This window comes from Equus quagga, chromosome 7, assembly GCF_021613505.1.
Source record: "Equus quagga isolate Etosha38 chromosome 7, UCLA_HA_Equagga_1.0, whole genome shotgun sequence".
Taxonomy (NCBI): Eukaryota; Metazoa; Chordata; class Mammalia; order Perissodactyla; family Equidae; genus Equus; species Equus quagga.
In genome coordinates this window covers 128,300,288-128,321,526 of record NC_060273.1, presented here as the reverse complement: position 1 = coordinate 128,321,526, position 21,239 = coordinate 128,300,288, and the positions used below count along the sequence as shown (strand labels likewise).

Genomic DNA, 21,239 nt, shown 5'->3' with positions numbered 1-21,239 from the left:
ATTTCCTGATCTATGGGTGATCCTGTGTCTCTGGTGTGTGTACCAGTCCTTTGGGAGTATTTTTACTATTAGTACCCAAGCCACAACCTATCAAGAGTATGTAGCCATGAAAAATACCCTAACTGCACCAACAGAAAGGGCCTCTAGGGGTGTCCTATACTCTTGGAATAAAAGGAAGGAGGTATAGCTGCTAGAACCCAAGAGGCCAGCTTCTGAGGGGATCTGGTACTACTGAGAAGGCAGGGCTTCCCTGGGAAACATCTAATGCCTGTTCCTACGGCTCGTGATAGGAGGAGACATTGGTCCACAAGCCCCAACAAGACCCGTGAAAAGAGAGCGGGCAGATGGAAAGTGATGTTTGAGAACAGGGATCAGAAAGGTGGGCAGGATGTAGTAATAACAAAATCATATCACAATTCAAATTACTCTAGTGCCTATAACGTTTCTAACATTTTCACTTGTAGTCATCTATTTACAACCGTGCCTTTGGCTGCATCACTGCTTATAGATGAGTGCACCCCTTTCTAGTGAAGTAAAAAAGGAGAGGCACTGAGTAAGCAGCTTTGCTCCTCTGAGGTTCTATTTATACAGAGACCCACAGAACAGTGAAACTGGAAGGGATTTTAGAAGTCATTTAATTCAACCTTCACAGAGGAGGAAACGGATGAAGTGGCTTTTGGGAAGGTGGAGGTGGAACAGTACCCACTTCTGCTGTGAGTAAGTAGAAATAACCCGGGAAGTGCTGGAGCCAGAAACCAGAGAAACGTTTCTGTGATAACCTTGACTCAACAGTCAATCCTTAATTTTCACCCTGGGTTGGCTGTTCTCTGATTTTATTCCACAAAAGCCTCTAGTACATATTCATAAAACATATTATATGAGTATGATTTGCAGACTTGGTTGTTCTATAAACACATATTTTCTTATAGCTGGATTTGACTTTTTCCCCACAAATTAATTGCACAGAAAAGGAAATGGGCTTGTATCATCATCCTACAAAGAAGCAGGCCCCCAAAGATAGCTCTCCTTTTTTCAACTTCTCCCGCACAGTGGATTGAAATGAATATAAAAACTGGGTAGAAAAGGCCCAGTGTTGCCACGTATGTGGAGGAGGGGGCACTTGGCTACCCTTAGGCACAGACAGGAGAGAATGCCCTGTTTTCGTGGACCAACAGTGAAAGTGGTTCTGTGTCAATGCCAGGGCCTGACAATGTCCCTCACTAAATACAGAGTCAGAGCAAGAGTCCCAAGCAGGCCGGGAAGGCCAATAGGAAGGCTGGGAGAAGGCTTCGAGGATGCGGGGAGGAGCGGCAGAAGGCCAGAAAGCGTCCCTGAATTTGTGACAGCAGTAAAGGGGCTTAGTAAGTCCATCACTTAATATGTGGGAAACTGAGTCCAAGAAAAGTGAAGGGACTTGTTCAAGCCCTTACAATCTACGGGTGGCAAAGCTAAGATGAATCTCTATTCTGATTGCCGTACCCTAACTTTCATGCTGGAGACCCCTTTTGCCTGTGCTGTTCTTTTGCTAGGAGCAGTTCAGGGAAGACAGCAAGTCACAGCAGGTTATACTGAGAGCCCTGCAGCAAGCAGTGCTACGGCTGGTTACACAGGAATATAGCTCTCGAGCTCCCATCTCTGATCCAAGACAAAGTACAGCTCAGTGAGTGAAGGGGTTAAAGGCTTTTCATCTATAGATGGAACACAGCAGGTAAAGACAGTTTACAACCTTTATAATGTGGACAGCATATTTAGCATATTCCTGGCTGCTATACTGAGTTTTGCAGTGCACTATGTTACTCAGATGTTTTAAAAACCATTCCTGCTTTCCCTCAATTCCCTTCTGGTCACCCTGAGAGATTCTGATATGAGTGACCCATTGTTAAGAGTCACTGCTCTAGAGCCAGCCCTGATTGCCCAGTGGTTAAGGTTTGGCGCACTCTACCCTGGCAGCCCGAGTTCAGTTCCCAGGTGTAGAAGCACACCACTTGTCTGTCAGTAGCCATGCTGTGACGGGGGCTCACAGAGAAGAACTAGAAGGACTTATAACTAGAATATACAACTATGCACTGGGGCTTTGGGTAAGAAAAAAAAAACAGAGCGGAAGATTGGCAACAGATGTTAGCTCAGGGCAAAGCTTTCCCAGCAAAAAACAAAGAATCAGTGCTCTAGTGAGCCACAGACTGGAATGTGTCATATCCTATAGGTGTGCTGGGGCAGGGTGGACAAAAGTGTAAAAACCATTGATATAGCTCCACAGTAACTAGTCACAAGTCTGTGATCCTCTTACACAGCCGATCAAATCATTTCCTAGCACCTTCTAGAACAATCCTTCTAGACTAATAGAAATGCAATGTAAATTACATATGTAAATTAAAATTTTCTATTAGTCACATTTAAAAAGGAAAAAGAAGCAAATTAATATTAATTTATTTAACCCAATATTTCCAAAGTATTGCCATTTCAAAAATAAATATATATATATATATTTTATATTTTTCACGCTAAGTCTTCAAAATCTGTTTGTTTTTTTTTTAAAGATTTTATTTTTCCTTTTTCTCCCCAAAGCACCCCTGGTACATAGTTGTATATTTTTAGTTTTGGGTCCTTCTAGTTGTAGCATGTGGGACACCGCCTCAGCATGGCCTGATGAGTGGTGCCATGTCCGCACCTAGGATCCGAACTTAACCACTCGGCCACGGGGCCGGCTCCTCTGATGTGTATTTTACACTGACAGCACATCTCAATCCACAATCAGCCACATTTCAAGTGCTCAACAGCCACATACAGCTAGTGGCTACCATACTGGACATGTTACTACCCTCGCCTCTCCCACTGACATAAGTTTGCTCCAATAGAAATAGAAATTTCTCCATATTGTAGCCATTCCTACCCATGTGAGGGCCCTTTCTTTCCAGGTCTAATGCTTCTACTTCGGTCTTTATTCCATCTCAACTCTCCTCCAACCGTTCATTCAGTCATCAAGTTATCACTACTGAGTGCCTACCAAGTGCTGGGTATTTGTGTTAACTGATGAGGGTGAAAAGATAAATCAGACATAGACCCTGACTTCCAGGAGCTTTCAGCTTAGTGGGAAATGAAGGCACGTACAAGAGAGTTTGATGAATGCTACACACAAAGGGATGCGCGGAGCAGGAATGACTGCTTCTCTGGGGCTTGGGCTTCTGGGAAGCATTCACACAGATAGGAAATTTGGGCTGGGTTTTAAGGGCTGTGAAAAAATTGTGGAGAGGCAGAGAAAGGTGTTTCAGGCATAGGGAAAAGCATATTCAAGACCTAAGTATGATGATCTGCATGCTTGGAAGTGGAAGTGTCCAGGAGGACGAGAAGATGGCAAGGAGTGAGGCTGGCGAGGTGAGTGGGGCCTCGACTGCCTGATGACACACTCACAATTACTGTGGGGTCATTCTCTGAGCAGGGAAATCTTGTGGCGGGTTATAGCACAGATTGGAGAGGACCAAGAAGCAAGGAGAGCCTGAACAAAGAGGGTAGCGGTACGTCTAGAAAGGAGGGGATGTGAGCACTCAAGTGAATGAAAGGAATGTCAGAGCACTCTTGTCTGAAGACAGTCTCAAGATGAGGCATTATGATGGAAGCTGGGCAAACAGTTAAGGCTTTCCAGACCCAAACTCACTATGCTAGTAGCTGTAGGACCACTAGCATTGAATTTATACAGGACTACTACAACCTGTGGTAATCTAAATGCCCTCTTTCCCTGCAGGAATTAATAGGGCTCCCTATGAGTTAATTTAGGCAGCAGGTAGAATCAAGCTAAATTATTTCCAGGATTGCTAAGTGAGTCACGCCTGTGAAATGCAGCAGGTGCTGGGGAGCACCTGGGCAGCTTGATCAGATGATATGATGGCTCATTTGACCTTGAGTTTTCTGAAGATAGTTCTGGAGCTCTCAGGTAAGAAGAGAGCAACAAGAACATGACATTTACAGCTGGAAGGAGCCTCTGAGATCCCACAGGTTCTCCTTTTATAGATGGGAAAGCTGAGACATGGAGAGTGAAATGGCTTCAAGTTCATATAGCCTGTAAGTGGCAAAGCCAAGAAGAGAATTCACCCTTTGTGGCACCAAAGCCACAGTGAGAATGGTACAACAGATGCCACGGAGAACTATTTACCTTTATAGCAAACTCAAGTGGAAAAAGAGAAAGTTAGGCTAGAGACACAGTAAGTAATAAAACTGTCTTTGTGAGCCCAAGAGATTTAGTTCAGTAGCAATAAACGAGGTACTCACATGGTGAATCATCTACAAAGTTTGGGTCGATGTTATGTAGCAGCTCCACTCTGGGGGATGGGCTTCCTTCACTAGAAAAGAATTTTTTAGGAAATGTTAATTTCCTCTCTAAAACGGGTAAGAATTATTTTCATACTTCCTTTCCTCGTGCTTACAGGAAATAAACCCGCCACTTAAAAACTTTATCATGAATTCAGAGGTCTCCAAAATTTGTGGTTGGTGCATCTTCAAGTAGCCATCATTTGTCTACATAACAATGACTAAACACTTCCATAAGAACTTCAGTGTCAAGCATATGACCATTTAAAAAAATGACTCCTCTGACCCCTTGGAATAAATAATGTGGCTGCTGTATTTAAACATGACCATTGTCTACAGCAGGCAAATGAGAACTCAAGTCATCCTGTGTAGACTCCATACTGAACACCCACAGGGAAATGAAGAAAGAGCCTCTGTCAAGATGGCCGCACCAATATTACAGGTACAACATGCCTTTTAAATATTAGCCTACATGAGAAAAATTAATGCCTTCCATATCCAAATTTGCAACATGGAACTTCTATTTAATACAAATACATATGAAATAACTACACCTCTTTAAGATTTTTGTAAAGCATACACGCAAATACAATCACAACCTACATTAGTGCTGAAAAGAAACGGGGAGATCACTTAGTCCAACCCTCACATTACAAATGAGGAAGGCACATGGTAACTTATTGGCCAAATGCTGAGTTGTGTGATTCTCAAAATATGTGTTCTTAAAAAATCGGGAGCATAAACACTATCAGATGTGTGTGGGCGTCCACGAAGTACCAGGTCATTTTGCCGGTATAGACTCAGCCTTATGGAAGAAGTTGTTAGACATAATTCTAATTGTTGGGAGAATCCTGAGGATTACTTGATAAGCCAATAAAAGGTTGCAAAGTACTCTTAACACCATTAGAGTTGTACACATCTGAATAAGCAATAAGGTCCCTGATGTAATCAAGAGGCCATGTTTTCAGTGACCCAATATCAACAGCCCAAACTCACAGCAAGTTGTCTACAGCAGTGGTTTGGGACTTTAAGGACTAAAAAATTTCAAAAACTCTGGGCTGTGACTGGCAACGTTGTATTTGCCAAGTAAGGAAATGTTAAAATAAAATAAAATTAATTTATTAAAAACAAAACCAAAGGGGCCAGCCTGGTGGCTCAACGGTTAAGTGTGCACAATCCACTTTGGGGGCCTGGGGTTCACCGGTTTGGATCCCAGGTGCGCAACTACGCACTGCTTCGCAAGCCATGCTGTGGTAGGCATCCCACATATAAAGTAGAGGAAGATGGGCATGGATGTTGGCTCAGGGCCAGTCTTCCTCAGCAAAAAGAGGAGGACTGGTGGCAGATGTTAGCTCAGAGCTAATCTTCCTCAAAACAAAACAAAACTTCAACCACCATCACCATTATTTTATAAATAAAGGTAACTTTAAAGCCAAAAAAGTACAAAGAACACAATCTCAGAATGAGAGTCCTTTAAATTGAATATATTTAACTTTAGTTATTCTATAACATTTCCTTGTTCCTCTGTACTCCATAAAATAAATTAACTGGAGAGTGGGAGGGAAATACACAGGGATGCCTGTAGTCTTGAGGTCAGCATTGTGGGGGCAGGGAACAGATTTCCCAGGACTCTTCTCATTTTCTTCCTGAGGCACTTAACTAACTACCTGAATATCCTGGAGACTGTCAACCAGTCCAAAATGACAGGAACTAGGGTTTGATCCCAGAAGCTCTGAATGCAAGTAGGGGTGATGAGCAAAGAGAATGGTGAGAAAATCCGAACAGAATGATGATGATGATGTCTAATTTGGGGGGTTGAAAACAAGCAAATAGAGGGGCTGGCCCAGTGGTGTAGTGGTTAAGTTTGCGTGCTCCACTTCAGCGGCCCAGGGTTTGTGGGTTTGGATCCTGGGCGTACGTGGACCTACATAGCACTCATCAAGCCATGCTGTGGCAGTGTCCCATATACAAAGTAAAGGAAGATTGGCATGGATGTTAGCTTGGGGTCAATCTTCCTCACAAAAAATAAACAACAAATAGAGTCAAAATCTGGATAATAATAGCAGGTAAGTCAGGAGGGCAAATCAGAATGAAAGGATTTTAAAATCTTTGTATTGTTCGGAAGAAGGTAAAGCTGTTGCTTAAATTTAGATTTAGCTAAGTAAAATTTGCATGTTAAATTTTTAAGATAATTGAAAAGCAAACATAGAATTTTTTTGGACTATAGAAAAACAAAACAAAATTCATTCAATTCAAAACAAGAAAGAAGGTGGGGGAACCCAAAAATTTCAAGGTGAAGATATTAATACATAACTACTCATCTTTAAAAGAAGAGTTCACTGGAATACCCCAAAGCATTAGGCAGAGCTAAATAAAAGGTATTTTTCTCATAATGTTGAGACAGAGTTTATCTGTATATTATGCATTCATTTCATTTTTCCATTATTCAGAAGAGCCACAGATATTTCAAAATAAGGAAACTTAATAAGATGAGATGCCATTTTGAACACCAAAGGTTGTGAGTAATCCCTGTGATGAATTATTTGCTGGGAAGAAATCTTCACAGGCAGAATCATCATGATGCAAAGAGCAGCAAACCAAACCAAACCAAACCCAACCCATCCTCTTAAGTCAAGTATGTTGTAACGCTGCTTTAAAAAATGTCCTAGTCAGAATATTTTGATAATGATGTGGTTAGAGATATGAGACAAGAAAACACAATACGTGACAAGTGACTAAAACAATGACCAAACATGCTTAGGGACTTCAAGTTATTAAATAAACCAAGAAAACCAAATGTACATTTAAGTGAACTGAATAAAATACCATAAATCTTGGGTTACCCCACCTCAAAATATAAAAAGTTGTTAAAATCTCTAGACAAGCTCATGTGCCAATTCCCTGGGCCTAGTCCTTTAGAAAATGATGGACTTTAGAAATATCTCTGGGTGGATTTTTTAAAAAGATGCACACATACACGGGAAGGAAAGATGGTAATAGTGAAAATATGGAAAAATATGCGCCAAATTGTTAACTAGTTGGGTGAAGCTATAGAGATCTTTCACTTTCTATAACAGGCATGTATTATTATTGCAATCAGGAAAAATTTAAATTTTTTTGAGTAGTTTATAATTTATGGAAATTTCTAAGCTCCCACAAACACAATATTGAAAAGTATAACAAGGAGAAAACTCAGATATTTTAGAGTTTAAGAGTTTAAAGACAGGAAAACTATCTATAACTACAATGTACATGCAGTATTTAAATGCATTAGTTAATTTTTGGAATTTAATCATATTATACCCTATGATAAGCTATCACAAAAACTGATCATGTAATTTCTCTCTCCAGAGTCTAGAAATTTCCCTGTATGTCAAAGAACAGGATTGCCTTTACCAAAATGTAGAAAACACAGTAATGGGTTTAAGGTCACTAGGTCCTGAAGGCTCACCACTGAAGTCATTTCTTTCCATTTCAGTAGAGGGTGCAGGCTCTCAGTGCCTGGGATGGAGGGGAGGAGAGGACGGTGAGGGGACAGGAGGGGAGGAAGACATGCAATCCCTATTAAAATTCCAATGGTGATTTTCACAGAAATAAAACAAACAACCCTAAAATTTGTATGGAACCACAAAAGACCCCAAATAGCCAAAACAGTCTTGAGAAAGAAGAGCAAAGCTGGAGGCATCATGCTCCCTGATTTCAAACTATATCACAAAGCTGAAGTCATCAAAACAGCACGGTACTGGCATAAAAACAGACACACAGCTCAATGGAACACAATAAGGAGCCCAGAAATAAACCCACACATATATGGCCAATTAATGTATGACAAAGGAGCCAAGAATATACAATGGGGAAAGGACAGTCTCTTCAATAAATGGTGTTGGAAAACTGGACAGTCACACGCAAAAGAATGAAACTGGACACTATCTTACACCATACACAAAAATCAACTGAAAATGAATTAAAGATTTGAATGTAAGACCCAAAACCATAAAACCCCTAGAAGAAAACACAGGCAGTAAGCTTCTTGACATCAGTCTTGGTAATGATTTTTCGGATCTGACACCAAAATCCAAGGCAACAAAAGCAAAAATAAACAAGTGAGGCTACATCAAACTAAAAAGCTTCTGCACAGTAAAGGAAACCACCAACAAAATGAAAAAGCAACCTACCAAATGAGAGAAAATATTTGCAAATCATTTATCTGATAGGGGGCTAATATCCAAAATATATAAAGAACACATACAACTCAATAGCAAAAAAAAAATCTGATTAAAAAAATGGGCAAAGGATCTGAATAGACATTTTTCCAAAGAAGACATGCAAACAGACAACAGGTATAAGAAACGGTGCTCAACATCACTAATCATCAGGGAAATGCAAATCAAAACCACAATGAGATATCACCTCACACCTGTTAGAACGACTACTATAAAAAAGTCAAGAAATAACAAGTGTTAATTGAGGATGTGGAGAAAAGGGGACCCTTGTGCACTGTTGGTAGGAATGTAAATTAGTGCAGTCACTATGGAAAATAGTATGGAACTTCCTCAAAAGGTTAAAAATAGAAATACCATGTGATCCAGCAATTCCACTTCTGGGTATTTACTCAAAGAAAATGAAAACACTAACTTGAAAAGATATATATACTCTCATGTTCATTGCAGCATTATTTACAATAGCCAAGATATGGAAACAATCAAAGTGTTCATTGATGGATGAATGGATAAAGAACATGTGTTCTCTCTCTATATATACAAGGGAATATTATTCAGCCAGAAAAAAGAATGAAATCTTGCCATTTGCGACAATATGGATGGACTTTGACAGCATTATGCTAAGTGAAATAAGTCAGGCAGAGCAAGACAAATACCATATGATCTCACTTTTGTGTACAATCTAAAAAAACAAACAAGCCCCTCCCCCCCCCCCAAAAAAAACATGAGCTCATAGATACAGAGAATAGATTGGTGGTTGACAGAGGTGAAGGGTCGGGGTCGAAATGGGTGAAGAGGGTCAAAAGGTACAAACTTCCACCTATAAAATAAATATGGCCTGGGGATGTAATGTACAGCATGGTGACTATCATTAATAACACTGTATTGCGTAATTGAAAGTTGCTAAGAGAGTAGCTCTTAAAAGTTTCATCACAAGAAGAAAAACCTTTTTGTAACTGATGATAGCGGATGTTAACTAGACTTACTGTGGTGATCATTTCACAATATATACAAACGTCGGATCATTACGCATGTTCCTCTATCCTTATGTTAAAAACAAAATAAATTTTATTTTTAACCATCTTTTCTTCCCTTCACCATTAAATGTCTCCAAACAGTATTTTTACACTAATTATTCTCACTTTGCCTCACATTAGAATCACCTGGGGAGCTTTTAAAATCCAGATGCTCAGGCTGCACCTCGTACCAGAAGATTACCAGGGATGGACCCAGGCACCAGCACTTTTTTGAATTCCTAGGTGATTCCAATGTGCAGCCAAGACTGCAAACCACCGCTCCAGTGCAGCACTTCTTCAACTTTAACATACATATAGATCACTTAGGATCTTGTTAAACTCTGGATTCTGATTTTTTAGAACTCGTGGGGCCCAGGAATCGGCATTTCTAACAGGTTCCCAGGTGATACTGTTGCTACTGGTCTGAGAACCACACTTTGAGTGGCAAGATTCGAGGAAGTCTCCTGGAGTCCTCTCACATGGGATCTGAACTCTTTTGGAGTTTCCTAAATTAGAGTCTCACTTAGATTAGAGGTGATTCTAGAGCAATGATTCTCAGCCTTGTCTACTCAATGCAATCACTCGGAGAAACTTAAAAAATAATGATGCTTGGGTTTCACCACAAGAGAGTGATCTTGTTGATCTGGAGTTCAGCCTGGACATAAAGATTTATAAAAGTATGCAAGCTGATTTTTTTAAAATTAGTTTTATTGAAATATAATTTACAAACCATACAATTCACCCATTTAAAGTGTACAGTTAAATTTTTTGGTATATTCACTAGTATAGTACTAGTATACTTAGCATATTCAGAGTTGCACAACACAGTCTAATTTTAAAATATTTTGTCCCCCACTAAAAGAAATCCTGTACCATTAGCAGTTACTGCTGATTCTCTACCCCCTCTCCCAGCCTTAGGCCATCACTATTCTGTCTCTATAGATTTGCCTATTCTGGACACTTCATATAAATAGAATCATACACTATGCAGCCTTTGTTACTATCTTCTTTCACTTAGCATAATGTTTTCAAGATTCATCTATGTTGTAGCATGTATCTTCATGTGGCCGAATAATATTTAATTGTAGGATATACCACATTTTCTTTATCCAGTCATCAGTTGACAGACATTTGAGTTGTTTCCATTTTTCGGCTATTATAAATAACGCTTTTATGAATTTCACGTACAAGTTTTTGTGCAGACATTTGTTTTCATTTCTCTTGGGTACACACGTAGGAGTGGACTTGCTAGGTCATATGGTAACTCTATATTTCACCTTTTAAGGACCTGCTAAATTGTTTTCCAAAGCAGCTGCACCATTTTACAAACTCACCAGCAATGTATGAGCATTCCAATTTCTCCACATCCTCATTATCACTTATTAATGTCTGTCTTTTTTGTTATAGCCATCCTAGTTGATATGAAGTGGTATCTCATTGCGGTTTTTCGGGTTTCCTTTTTTGTGAGGAATATTGGCCCTGAGCTAACATCCATTGCCAATCCTCCTATCTTTGCTTGAGGAAGAACATCTCTGAGCTAACATCTGTGTCAATCTTTCTCTATTTTGTATGTGGGACACCACACAGCATGGCTTGATGAGCACTGTGTACGTTTGTACCCAGGATCCAAACCCGCAAACCCCAGGATGCCAAAGCCAAACACTCGAACTTAATCACTGCACCATCAGGCCGGCCCCCTCACTGGGGTTTTGATTTTTTTTTTCCTTTTTCTCCCCAAAGCCCCCCAGTACATAGTTGTATATTCTTCGTTGTGGGTCCTTCTAGTTGTGGCATGTGGGACGCTGCCTCAGCATGGCTTGATGAGCAGTGCCACGTCCGCGCCCAGGATTCGAACCAACAAAACACTGGGCAGCCTGCAGCAGAGCGCGCGAACTTAACCACTCGGCCACGGGGCCAGCACCTGGGGTTTTGATTTACATTTTCCAAATGACTAATGATGTTGAGCATCTTTTCATGTGCATATTGACCATTTGTATATCTTCTTTGGAGAAATGTCTATTCAGATCCTTTGCTCATTTTTTAAATTGGGTTATTTGTCATTTTATGATTGAGTTGCAAGAGTTCTTTATACATGTTGGATGCAAATGCCTTATCAAATACATTGTTAACATTTTCTCCAATTCTGTGGGTTGTGTTTTTGCTTTCTTGATGGTATCATCTGCAGAACAAAAGTTTAAAATTTTGATGTAGTTCAACTTACCTATTTTTTGTTTCATGGCTTTTGGTATTTTAGCTAAGAAATCGCTGCCTAACCCAAGGTCACAAAGATTTACTCCTACGTTTTCTTCTAAGATTGTTATAGTTTTAGCTCTTACATTTAGGTCTATGGTCCATTTTAAGTGAATTTTTGTGTATGCTTCTTAAAGTAGGCACCTATGGGTTTGTTCAAGGATCCTTACTGCACAATGTTCACCACATTTGATTATAAGTTCAAAATTCTTGATTTTTTTTTCTTGTAGAGCAAAAGATGGGTGTCTAGCTTTAGGGCACTTATGTAACAAGCCCATATGTAATAACAAAGGCTTCCCCGTAAAAGGAAGTCCCAGTTGCTCAGAAAGTACCTTAAGAAATCTATTGATAACTTCCTACAATCAGTCCCTTTAATTGTCCCTGTATAGGGATATAACTATCTCGAACACAAATTTTTGGCATATGATACAATTTCTTCCTCAAAGATATGTGTACCAAAGTGGGCTGGAGGAAAAAAAGTGTGTTTTGTACGTTCGTGACACCGTTTTCAGCAATATCAACTGTGTGATACCACTATCTTGTAGAATAAATCACGGCCTCATCAAACTCATAAAATGGTTACAAGATTGATTATTGCTATATTACCACGTGTTAGCTTCTATCTTCTCTATGGATCTGTATGTAAGTAATATCACAAATATTGTAGTATTTCATGATTCTTTTATATATTATACTGTTCCAAAGTTTCATTTCCATGCAGCCAAAGCACTAGAAAGGGGACAGTGTCAATTGCTTCCCTAGTTTATGGTCTTACTTCCGAACACTTCTGAGGGCCCCACTCCCATGCAGCACAGCGTGGTCTTCAAGAGCATAGACTTTCAGGGTTTGCTTCTCAACTCCACAAATCACTGGCTCTATAAACTTAAGCCTTGTTTTTCTCACTAGCAGAATGTGGATAAAAGCACCAACTAAGAGGGTTGTTATAAGAATTAAATGAGGCAACACGTGTAAAGCACTTGCAAGGTGCCTGAGATATGTTAAGCGCTGAATAAGCTGGATGCTCAAAAACAACACCACCTTTCATTGCAAAATGTGGATCCTGCCTCTGCAGAGAGAGGAAGAATATCACCACAGATACGAGACTATAACCTGAGACACAAACAAAAGAACAATATAGAAATCAACGGAACATTAATATTTCCATCCATTCTTCTTGCTGGCAGGAATTCCCCTTATGAAAGACCCTGGGGTACCTGTAACTTTAATCTCTAAAATATGTTGTGATATTCTCTCCCATGTGAGAGTCTGTTTTTAGAAAAGTATCAGTGTCAAATATCGCTACGCCACACAGTCTACTCATTATGAATCGCATATAAAAACAATATGTTGCAATCTGTTATCTACAAGTTTTCCTTAGTTTTTGGTTTAGGCAGATGGTATGGTTTAGCTGTATAAGCAACACTATCTTCACTAGACTGTTGATTCCATTTGTGGAATGAAAATCTCTGAATAATGACTGATGACGTTCATGGGAAATGATTTTTCACTAATCACATAACTTCATGAAGTGTGCTGGTTTTAGGTGAACCAAGGTAATGGGTGTCTTTATTATGGCAAATGGTTGGGCTCCAGGCCGACAGGAACAAAGCGAGCTCTCTAGTTAGCTTTTTTAAGGTAGGCACCAATGGGACGGTTCAAGAATCCTGCCTGCACAATGCCCATTGCCTTCCCCAGCATACATTAACGGCCATGGCAGTAAGTAGACAAAGAACTATGCAAAGAACAAGAAGTGAACAATGTTGTTCACGCTGACCACTTAATGACAGAGACTTACCTCTAAACCAGTGAAAAGGGCACGTGTCACGCATGCCCATGACAATCACACTGGAGTTATTTTGGGGGCTGGCTTATTTTGGCCAGGCTGGGTAAAATAGTGGCTACCATTTACAGAGCACTTATTACACACCACATAACCTTTAAACGCTTTACATATGTTATCTCATTTATCCCTGGACACTATGATGTAGATTCAACCTCGACACAGACATACAAGGTTAAGTGACACATAAGATCATATGGTTGAGCAGGTAACAGAACTGGATTTGGAACTTGGGCAGACTGACTCCGAAGTCCCCACTCCTAACCACTATGCAATTGTCTCCTTAGTGAAATGTAGACGTGGCCTCAGAATCTCCTTGAATATATTATATTTTCACTCATTTAGCTTATTTCTAAGGCTCCATTAATACCTCTATTGACTTCAAATGCCTCTATTAACAAAAGAGTTAATTGTTCTTCTCCATCCTCTTAAAGATGGATATAAAATGGTATACAATTCATTGGGTCTGATCATATCTCAGTATTCAATTTTAATTTACCCCAAATTTCATATTTTCTAGATTAGTTAAAAACAAACAAACAAACATACAGGGCAAGGAGACCCTGATCAGTGACCAGTTTCCAACATGTTGTAAATATTTTCTAAGAGTCTACAGTTTCAGACACTGAGATCACAACACTGTCCATGTATAAATAGAGTTTCCAGTTTTTGACTTTCATTTTCCAACTAGTTGAAGGGTGGGGCAGTAAAACATTTCCCATAAATAAATGAAATGCTATTACATTCCATACTCCTTTTACCATGAGCTGCTGACCATCTGTTATTAAAAAGACACACCCTGGAGGGCAGTAGCCAATCTTTAGAAATAGAAATAGCCATGGCATTATTTTCTGAGATGAAATTTTGAAAAAAAAAATAGTTACTGATTAAAAAATTCAAGGAACACCCACAGAGTAACGTCCATCCTGTTAAACCTTTTTGTAAGCTTCGTCATCTTTGCTATTGTCCTCACTTCGAGCTACTGAGTTGTTACTATGTGCCAGGCACTGTGCTGTCTTTCAACATATTCCTTCCCTAAACCCCCACACAAGTGCTTCTGAGGTTGGTACCACTAATGTTACATTTCACACATGAGGAAACTGATACTTTGAGATGTTAAGTAACTTGCCAAGATCACACAAACAACAAATGGAAGGGACAGGATTTGACCACAGAGTTTACATTTTTAACCATTATACTAGTGAAATTCCTTGCCGGACTTATTTTTTTATGTGGGTGTGGGTAATACTGAGTTTGCATAAATCCCATGCTCCCCAAAAAGCCATTTGAACATGCAAACATTACCATGAATAAAGAGTCTAGGCATGGAACCTATAAGATTTTGACTAAATCTGGAGAGGAAATATGTAACTTAAATTCATTTGATATAGAAATATATGAGAGAATTTTTTCATGTACATTTTTATTAAGGAATCTTATTAAATTTTTAAAGTAGGCAACTTAAGAAATCAGCAATATTATAAAAAGTAACTGAATCATACCCTTAATATAATCTTTTCCTGTTCATTACCGTAAAATAATTGGTAGGACTTCTGGGTTGGTATCTGGGCAAACCAGCAGGGCTTAATATGCCTTTCTTATTTCCTTTTCAATTTCCATTAAAATGCCCATGAAGAATCACAAAAAGATGAAAACTGGCAACAGTGTCGGAAACTCAAGACAAGACCAGATGCCAAAGTCCTGAAGGGCTTCTCACCAACGCCAGTGCTGAGGAGATTAACAACATATTCCTGGATTCCACCACAAGAATCAAAACCCGATCCCAAAGAAAACAGGAAAAGATGGATTCACTTTGTTCACCTCTGGCTAGAGGACTCAGGGGCTGCACCAAACAAAAAGTGGGCAACGATCTCCCGTTAGCCGTCTTCAGAGCTAGCCCACCGCGCCTTTGTGCCCTCACCCCAGGCGGCAGGGCTCTCTGTGTGCACCCAGGCAGCAAACAGCAGACCACATAGGAGCAAACAGAAGAAACTAGGTGTGACGTGTAGCATCCTAGAACGTGAAGCCACCTAACAAAAATGTCAGAAACGACCCGCAGAGCACTATACTCCGTGTGCATAAGGTAGGAGCTCTTGTGTCAAAAAGAGTAAAGTAGGGAACCAAAAAATAACACACCATTCCTTCAACATGTTGCTGCAACTTAAAAACATCTACACTCACTTGGCAGCCTTTGAACACAGGGTTAATACAGGCCTGATGCCTGGTGGATCAGAGCACTGGCTCCTGGACAGGCACCAATTCTGGGAGAAGCAGATAAAGAACAGGTGTCTTTTGGGAGGTGGATGGTAAAGGAAAAGGAGGAAGAGGCAAGAGATCAGGGTCCTACTGAAACGACACAGTATCAGAGTCATAAGCAGGCAGATCAGAAAGACAGGGGAAACGCTGATGGAAGAAACTGCTCTTCGCTGTACAATGGAAGAAGGTGCTTGTGAACTAAGATAAGTTAAACTACCCAAATCCCAGCCCCACAGATCGTCGCTCTTGAGGGCCCGGGAAGAGCTAACACATGTAAACATGAACATCAACAACGACAAAAACCAGCATCCAAACGAAGTTACCGTGGGAGTTAAAAAAATAGCGAATGAGAATTCAAAACTTTTGGCAAATGAAAACATTCCCCTACTATGGAAAAAAAAAAGCCACAAAGCAGAAGAAAACTCTTACACAATATTTCAACATGAATTAAATATAATTAAATCAGCAACTGCCAATACAAAAAATACCACAAATCAAAAACTTAAAAACTCAGAACTAAGAGAAGAAACTAAAAGACAAAATCTCAGAAATGAAGGGATGTTATACAAAAATAAAAGTATATGAAAGCATATAAAGAATACAAGTAAAATGAGAAAAGATAATTAATTCAAAATAAGGAAAAAATAGAGAAAAAGGATCAGAGAGAAATTGATAGAAACAGAAGATAAGTAAATAAGATTCAATGATATCTACAATTGGAGTCCCTGAAGAAGAAACATAAAACAATGGAACATAATATTTAAAACTATAATTCAAAAACCTCTAAAATAAAAGACCTGAATGTACAGATTGAAAGAACCCACTGTGTATCTGAGAAAACCACCCCAGCCTGGTCACCTCTGAGACATATCTAGCAAAAGTCTTAGACTTTAAATAATAATAATAGTGATGATAAAAATCTTCTGGGCCTCCAGGCAAAAGGACCAAGTCACTTGCAAAGGAAATCAAATCAGGTTGACATTAAACTTATCAACGGGAACATAAAAAACAAATAGAGAGTGGGATAACATTTTCAAGGAACTCAAGGAAAGAAAGTATAAGAATTTTATATCAGTTGAACTGTTTTTCAGTTATCAAGGTTGTAGAAAATGTTTTAATAGGCATGCAAGAATTCAAAGAATCCTGAGAAATCTATTAAAGAATGAATTCCTCCAACTAAGAGATATTTGGGAACACTTTAGAAATGGACAAGTGGTTAGCATGGAACATGTTATTGTAGATCTAAGACTAAAACAAAATTGTGGAGAAGAATAGAAGAGCAGTATTATATACATTATATGCTCTGACAAAATAGAAATAACACAACTAAAAAAATTGGAAGAGAAAGGCAAGAGAAAGAGTAAAGTTGAACAAGCTAGTTGATTTCCTTATAGATAGTAAGTGAGAGTCAAAGATGCCATTTAAAGCTTACAAACCAAATAGCAGAATCTAAGAAAAAGAGGGTCTAAGAGCATTACATAGAGATACTAATATAATGGTGAACACTCGAATAAAATATAAATCATTCTAAATATTAAAAGAACAAATAAAAGGTCAAAGATAAAAGCAAATACAGCATAAAACAACACAACAAAGCTAAGAATGAAAATGCCAGTCATAGCAATATATATTAACTTTACTAAAATGAAATATTTTCTGACTGGATCACAAAGAAAAACCTAACAACTACAAAATACACATTCTTTCCAAGTCCACGTGGCATAGACACCAAGAAAGACCATATGCGCAGCCAAATCTCAAATTTAAAAGGATGGAAATAATAAAAAGTACGTCCTCTGACCACAAAAGAATTAAACTAGGGATCGATAATATAACTAGAGAAAACCTGAAATATTTGGAAATTAAACAAAACACTTCTAAATACATGGCTCAAAGAAGAAGTCACCATTTGCCCCATTCTCAATATTACACTTAGCAATAATTTTGACACAAATTCTCCCGTATCAGACACCAAGATGGCAGTCTCAGGTTTCTTTTTGTTTGCAGGTAAACCTGGTACACTTTGCTGTGGTGGTACTTACCAGAAGTCAATAAAGCAATGTCTACAGAATCTTGAGGAGAAAAGACTGACAAGAATTCTTTGTCAAATTATTGTTTATGTTTGAAGGTATCAGAAAGATATTTTCATATGAAAAGATTTTAAAAACTCATCATTTATGTACCTCTACTAAAAATTACTTTAAAATATTAACCATCCAATCAAAAGAGTAATTAAAATTAGGAACTGAAGAATGGGAAAGTTAGGTAATAAAAGTAGTGTTGGTAACATTAAAGGTAATTAAACATACAGATTAATATGAATAATTTCTCTATATGTGATTACAGATTGAACGCAGAAGAAAAAACTCTTTTTGAAAAGAAGATTTATAATATTATAGTTCAGAAAGCTGGGTCTACGATCCCAGATTGAATTAACAAACATTTGAAAGCAGAAAATAAGCAGGAAAATATTATCAGGAAATAAAGACACAATGACATTTTCTTTCTTTCTTTTAATTTTTGGTGAGGAAGATTGGCCCTGAGCTAACATCTGTTGCCAATCTTTCTCTTTTTTTCTTTTCTCCTCAATGCCCCAGTACATATCTGTATATCCTAGTTGTAAGTTCTCCTACATGCTGCCACAGCATGGCTTGATGAGCAGTGTGTAGGTCCATGCCGAGGATCTGAACTGGTGAACCCCAGGGCACCTAAGGGGAGCGTGTGAACTTTAACTGCTACACCACCAGGCCGGCCCCCACAATGACATTTTCTTTGGGTACTTTTGCTTCCAGCCAAGATAGAGTAACAGGCAGACTGGACTTACCCTTAAAAAAAACCCAAAGAAAAACAGACAGAGTATATGAAACAGTTTTCAAAAGATGGAATATAGGCAAAGAAGAGTGATCTCTGAGCAATAGGAAACAAGGCGGATGAGTCTTGGCGTTGCCCTAGCTGACTGTCTTGAGAGAGTTTCTAAGCCATGGTGCAGGGAAGGGGAACTGAGGCACAGCCCAGTGGACTCCCTGAGTTGAGGAGACAGAGCTGAGGCTCCAGGGAGATGAAGGGAGCTGAAGTTCATAGGACAGAGGACCAGAGAAGAAAAGGCTGCACACAAAGAGATTTGCAGAGGGCCCCCTCAGACAATTTAGCTGAGTAATGATGATGTATTTAAGGGAACTACCCAAAACTGGGAAAGAACCATCCAAAAGGATCAAAAGGAACAGTGCCCAGCATTCACACAGGGTTGGGAAGAGCACCAGTTCCCATGGCCAGAATGGAAAAACTCATAACTCAGAGGGCGCTGGGTAGGTGACCAGAGAGGGTTTTGACTCAGTAGTGGGGAACAGTTGGCAAACACTGAGTGCTGCTCTGGACCTGCCTAATGAATCGTCAAAGCAAGCCCAGAAGGCTCAAACTGTCTCCAAGTAACTGCATCTCAGAACGAAGCAAGATTTATAACAGCACATAAATGCCTAGCACCCAACAAAGGAAAATACACAACATCTGCCACCAAATCAAAGATCAAAAGTCATGGAAACATGCCCCATAATGAGGACAATAATCATTCAGTCACAACCAACCAGAAGTGACATAGCTGTTGGAATTAGCCGAAGACTTTAAAACACTTATTCTAAGCGTACTCGGTATATTTCAGGAAGTTGAGTAGAGACATAGACAACATAAAAAAGACCCAACTTGAGCTTCTAGAAGTGAAAACCTACAAAGCATGAGATGAAAAATATACTGGATGGAATATATTGGATTAGACACTAAGAAAAAAATCAATACACTTGAAGGCATAGCAACAGAATCTATCTAAAATGAAGTACAGAGAAAAAATTATTTTTTAAAAAAATGAAAAAAGTATCAGTTAGCTGAGGGCAACTTTAAATGTTCAGGTTAGAAGACTGAATATGTCCATTCTTCTTAAATTATGTTCAGTTTTAATCTCATTCAATCTAATTTATAAGAAGCTTTTCTTTGAATATAACAAAATAATTGCAGACTTCAACAGAAAAATAAAAAAGTGAGGCCTGCTAAGAAAATTTTGTAAAGGAAATATAATGGAAATGTGAATGACTATTTCTACCAGGTATTTAAATAGACTCTAAAAAGACAAGGATTACAACAGTGAGGTGCTAACATGACAACAGCTAAGTCAGTGGACTAAAACAGAGGGCACCAAGACAGATCAGAGGACTAATAAGAACCTAAAACATAATTAAAGGGTAGCACAAAGTTTTCACTAAAAAGGAAATTTTATTCAATAATAATAAAAATGTTACTCAATAATAATTATTCAATAATTAGTCCGGGTTGTTTTGCTAACACTTGAATTAAAGCACCATTTTAGCTCAGTGGTTCTTAACCTTTGGCTCATTGACTGTCACGCTTCATTAGGTTTCATGGGATCTGTGAAAGTGGGGTGAAAAGTGACTTAGTTTTCCTTCAACTTTCTTCTTGAAACTAAATCCATAGCGGGGAAGAAGTCTTTATAAAGCCATATTAAGTCTTTAAGGTATTTTACATCATCAGATAATATGTCATTGTCACCACTGTCATGTTATAACATCTACAAGAGTTTCCCATTGATGAGAAAGAAAAACATTCCTACCATTGTGATTAGGAGGTCCGCTTTTGTTTATATTAAGTTTAATTTTTAAAAAAAGAACCATTATAAAGTATGAATCGTTGGAAACGTCTTGAAGCAAGGTATAGGCTGCTTATCAAGTTGAAAAGCAGAAAAAACATTCAGAATGGGAAAGAGCTTGGAGAAGCCACGTACCCTAGAAATGACAAACACGGTCTGTGGCTGGGAACAGAAGAAAAACTGAGGCAGTTTTCTATTGAAAATAACGTCACCCACTCCAAAATTGCTATTTTGAAGCAGGTCTAGGAAGAATCGATAACTAGGAAACAGCTAGTGAACCTCTGACGCTCTCGGCACGCCAACTCTGGTTTTCATCCATTACTGCCATTCCTATTTCATGAGACCCCTGTAAGACTTTCAAAAACTACCATCTTGAAAATGGTATTTCCAAGTAAATATCTGACTGGAAAAAACGTTTCAGAACTCTGGGCACAGAATAAGTGTCTCTGACATTTGGCTGTCCATTTGTTTTTGCTGCTTTGGAAAAGAAGCTCCAGTTTTCCACTTTTGGAAAAGTGACTGGTGGCTTTCTCTATCAGCAGGCATGGGTGCCAAATGTTCTGCCACTGCTACTGAATGAAGGCTTGTCTCATGCTGCAAGGAGCATCCACTTCATCAGGCTCAGGGGTCTGGATCATTTTTTCAGGATCTTTGATCAAGAAGAATAGTTCTTTCTTTACTAAACAGAAATTTGCTGGATTTCC

The 21,239-nt window shown here is 38.9% G+C and overlaps 1 protein-coding gene across 1 annotated transcript in view; it reads right to left on the bottom strand.

Annotated features, from left to right (window-relative positions):
* Window positions 1–21,239, bottom strand: part of ARSB (arylsulfatase B) — a 166,946-nt gene that overhangs the window by 65,214 nt on the left and 80,493 nt on the right. Inside the window, exon 6 of the mRNA XM_046667307.1 lies at window positions 4,264–4,334. Within this exon, the coding sequence (XP_046523263.1) occupies window positions 4,264–4,334 (71 nt within the window). The remainder of the gene's footprint in view (window positions 1–4,263; window positions 4,335–21,239) is intronic.